Below are 3018 nucleotides of genomic sequence, written 5' to 3'. Positions count from 1 at the left end.
ATTATGTCATCGGCATAAGCAAGGTGTGTAATGATAGGACCTCTATGGTCCATGGAGAATGGGGTGAAGTTGTTGTGAGTAGCAAGGTTGTTTAAGGACCTGGACAGTACCTCAGCTCCAATAATGAACATGGGAGGAGATAGCGGGTCACCCTGTTTGAGACCTTGCGAAGATGTGAAGAACCCTTTTCTAGACCTATTAATGATGATAGAATACCACACATCGCTAACTAATCTCCAAATGATATCAATCCAAACTTCTGAAAAACCAAATTTTCTCATGACGGCCATTAGAAAATTCCACGACATTCTATCGTAGGCTTTAGCCATATCCAGCTTGATAACCACATTACCCCCATTGTTGTTCTGCCTTATGTTGTGGACAATTTCTTGTGCTAGTTGCACATTGTCAGTAATCATCCTGCCCTTGACGAAACCACTTTGATTAATGGAAATTATTTTCTCAAGCATAGGGTTCAGTCATCTAGAAAGAATCTTAGAAATGATTTTGCTGGTGAAGTTGCTCAGACTAATAGGCCTGAACTCAGAGAAGTTGGTTGGGGAGTCGACTTTAGGGATTAGAATCAGACATGTATGATTATAGAATTTGGTCATGCCCTTGCCATTGAAAAAGTTCTGCACAAAGTCTACAATATCATTCTTGATGATATTCCAGCATTTTCGATAGAAGGTGCCATTAAAACCATCAGGTCCCGCTTCACTTGAAGCATTCATACTAAACACGGCATCTCTGATCTCATCCTCGTCAGGTATTGCTTTGAGAAGATCATTATCTTCCTCAGTGATACATTTAGGAATACAGTTGAGGACCTCATGATTACTGAATTGATGCTGAAGGTTAAGCAGATGCTTGAAATGATGCATAGCCACCTTTGAAATATTTTCACCCCCTTGGACCCATGAGCCATTATGATCCTTGATCGTGTGAAGATGGAGCCTACATCTCCTGTTTCTAATTAAACTATAGAAGTATTTGGTGTTGCTATCCCCTTATTCATACCATTTCTGCTGCGCTTTCTGTCTAAGGATGGCATCTTGCATACCTAGCCACTTGATGTATTCTGCCTGCTCTTTATTGAGCTCCTCTCTAGATTGATCTGTGTTGTTAAGAGTGTCAATCTCTTCCAAGTTTACCATTTTTGCTTCCCATATGTTAACTTGTTCAAAAACATTCCCAATCTTCTCTTTCGACCATCTAGTGAGACTCTTACTAAGAAGTTTCAATTTCTGTTGTAGCCTCCACATGGGTTTTCCAGGAACTTGAGTGCTCCAAACCTCTTCTACCAGGTTCATGAATGATGGCTGCTCAGCCCAAAAATCTAGGAATTTGAAGTATTTGACGCCAGCTTGAGGTTCCTTTTCACATTTGATGAGGAGAGGCCTATGATCTGATCCAGTTCTACCAAGGTGCTTGACCATATTAATCTGGAAAAGTTGGGTCCATAGGTCGTTAACAAAGACTCTGTCAAGTCTCTTCGAAATCCTTTTTCTAGCTCTCCAGTTGTTGCACCACATGAATTTAGGGCCTACAAACCCCAAATCCACCACCTTGCAATTGTCCATACAACTACTGAACTCAAAGCTTCTGTGCATTATGTGAGGATTGCCCCCTTTTTTTTCATCTGGGTCTAGAATTACATTGAAGTCACTCCCAATGCACCAAGGACCTTTGATGTGAGTGTGGATGTCTTCCAAACTGCTCCAAAGCTCTCTCTTTTCATTCTCAGTACAGTTGGCATAAACTGCAGTGAGATATAGATCACAATTAGCGGGGGTGTATTGCATCTTCATAGTAAGCTGCCGCTCCTTATTGTCGACCACACTTGTTTGATAGTTCCCTGACCAAAGGAACCAAATCTGACCAGTCGTGTTAGCCATACTGTGTTGAAAGCCAAGGAATTTCATATATTTGTCAATTTTATTAATACTAACAAAAGGTTCAAAAATTGCTACAAGTTCCACTTTGTACAAGTTGATGAGTTTTTTAAGCATGGGAATGGCTTTTTTGATTTCACCCCTCTATTATTCCAAAAGATGGAATTAATCATGAAGTCCAGGGAAGATTAGTTTGTACTCCCTTCCACAATGGAAGAGTTCTGCTTCTCTGTAGTTTTCTTTCCCATCTTTTTGCTTCTGTTTCTGTTTTTGCTCTTTTGGACCAGTGAGAATCCCTCATTATCTTCTTGGTTACTTTGGGCGTTATGTTTTTGGTCTTCAGAAATCCTCACCGTCACCTTATTTGGTGAATTCACCTCTATCTGTTGATCGTTTTTCTTCGTAGAGTAAGGTTTATTTGTCGATGACTGTGGAGATTCTAGGTCTAGTTGAACCACCATATTAATCCCCGGCATTTCTTTGATCTCTGAAGGTATGCTGACTGATCCCTCATTAGTTGTGAGGTATTTGGTTAGGTCATGTTGATCATGTTGAATGTTGGTATGCTGACTGCACCCTTCCTTTTCTTGAGCCATATTTCTTTGAATGTTAGAGGATTCTTGCACCACCTGTTCAGACCCTTCAAAATTTCTGTTTGTTTGAATGGATTACTACACTCTTTGGAGTTATTGCTAGAGTCATTGTCCCTATTATCTTCATTGTTTCCTTTATCAAGGTCCACACCACCATCACTGCTTTCATCCTTTTTTCCATGTTCTTGTTGTTGTCGATTGGCTTGATCCTCCTTGCCTTTGTTAAACCTTTTGTTGCCGCTGACTTGACACCATATTGGTTTAAATGTCACTTTGGATTTCATTTGGGGGAGTCTCTTTTTTTTGCTGGTTTTCCCCTTCTTTTTGGAAGTTCTGGTTTTGATGTCATTGATTTCATCCTTCTGTTCATTGTGTTGAATGGCCATACTGTTTTGGAGAATACCATTCTACTGAAACTTTTCCTTCTCCTCAACTTGTTTGGTCGCCTTCTTCTCTGTATCTTGTTTGGTAGCATCATTCTCCATAAGCTTTGGCTTTTGCTCTGTACCTATGCATCTATTGCCATCCAT

General features: G+C 40.2%; 1 protein-coding gene across 1 annotated transcript; it reads right to left on the bottom strand.

The window, feature by feature from the left end:
- Window positions 1–479: 479 nt before the first annotated feature.
- LOC109217920 lies at window positions 480–1898 on the bottom strand. Its single transcript, XM_019382217.1, has 2 exons — window positions 1021–1898; window positions 480–966 (listed from the first exon to the last, which is right to left on the bottom strand). The coding sequence occupies exons 1-2, from the start codon at window positions 1896–1898 to the stop codon at window positions 480–482; spliced, it is 1365 nt and encodes a 454-aa protein (XP_019237762.1).
- Window positions 1899–3018: the final 1120 nt, after the last annotated feature.

Source organism: Nicotiana attenuata, unplaced genomic scaffold (genome assembly GCF_001879085.1).
Source record: "Nicotiana attenuata strain UT unplaced genomic scaffold, NIATTr2, whole genome shotgun sequence".
NCBI classification, from domain to species: Eukaryota; Viridiplantae; Streptophyta; class Magnoliopsida; order Solanales; family Solanaceae; genus Nicotiana; species Nicotiana attenuata.
Note: the sequence above shows the minus strand (reverse complement) of the source record. Positions and strands in the feature narration are given on the sequence as shown.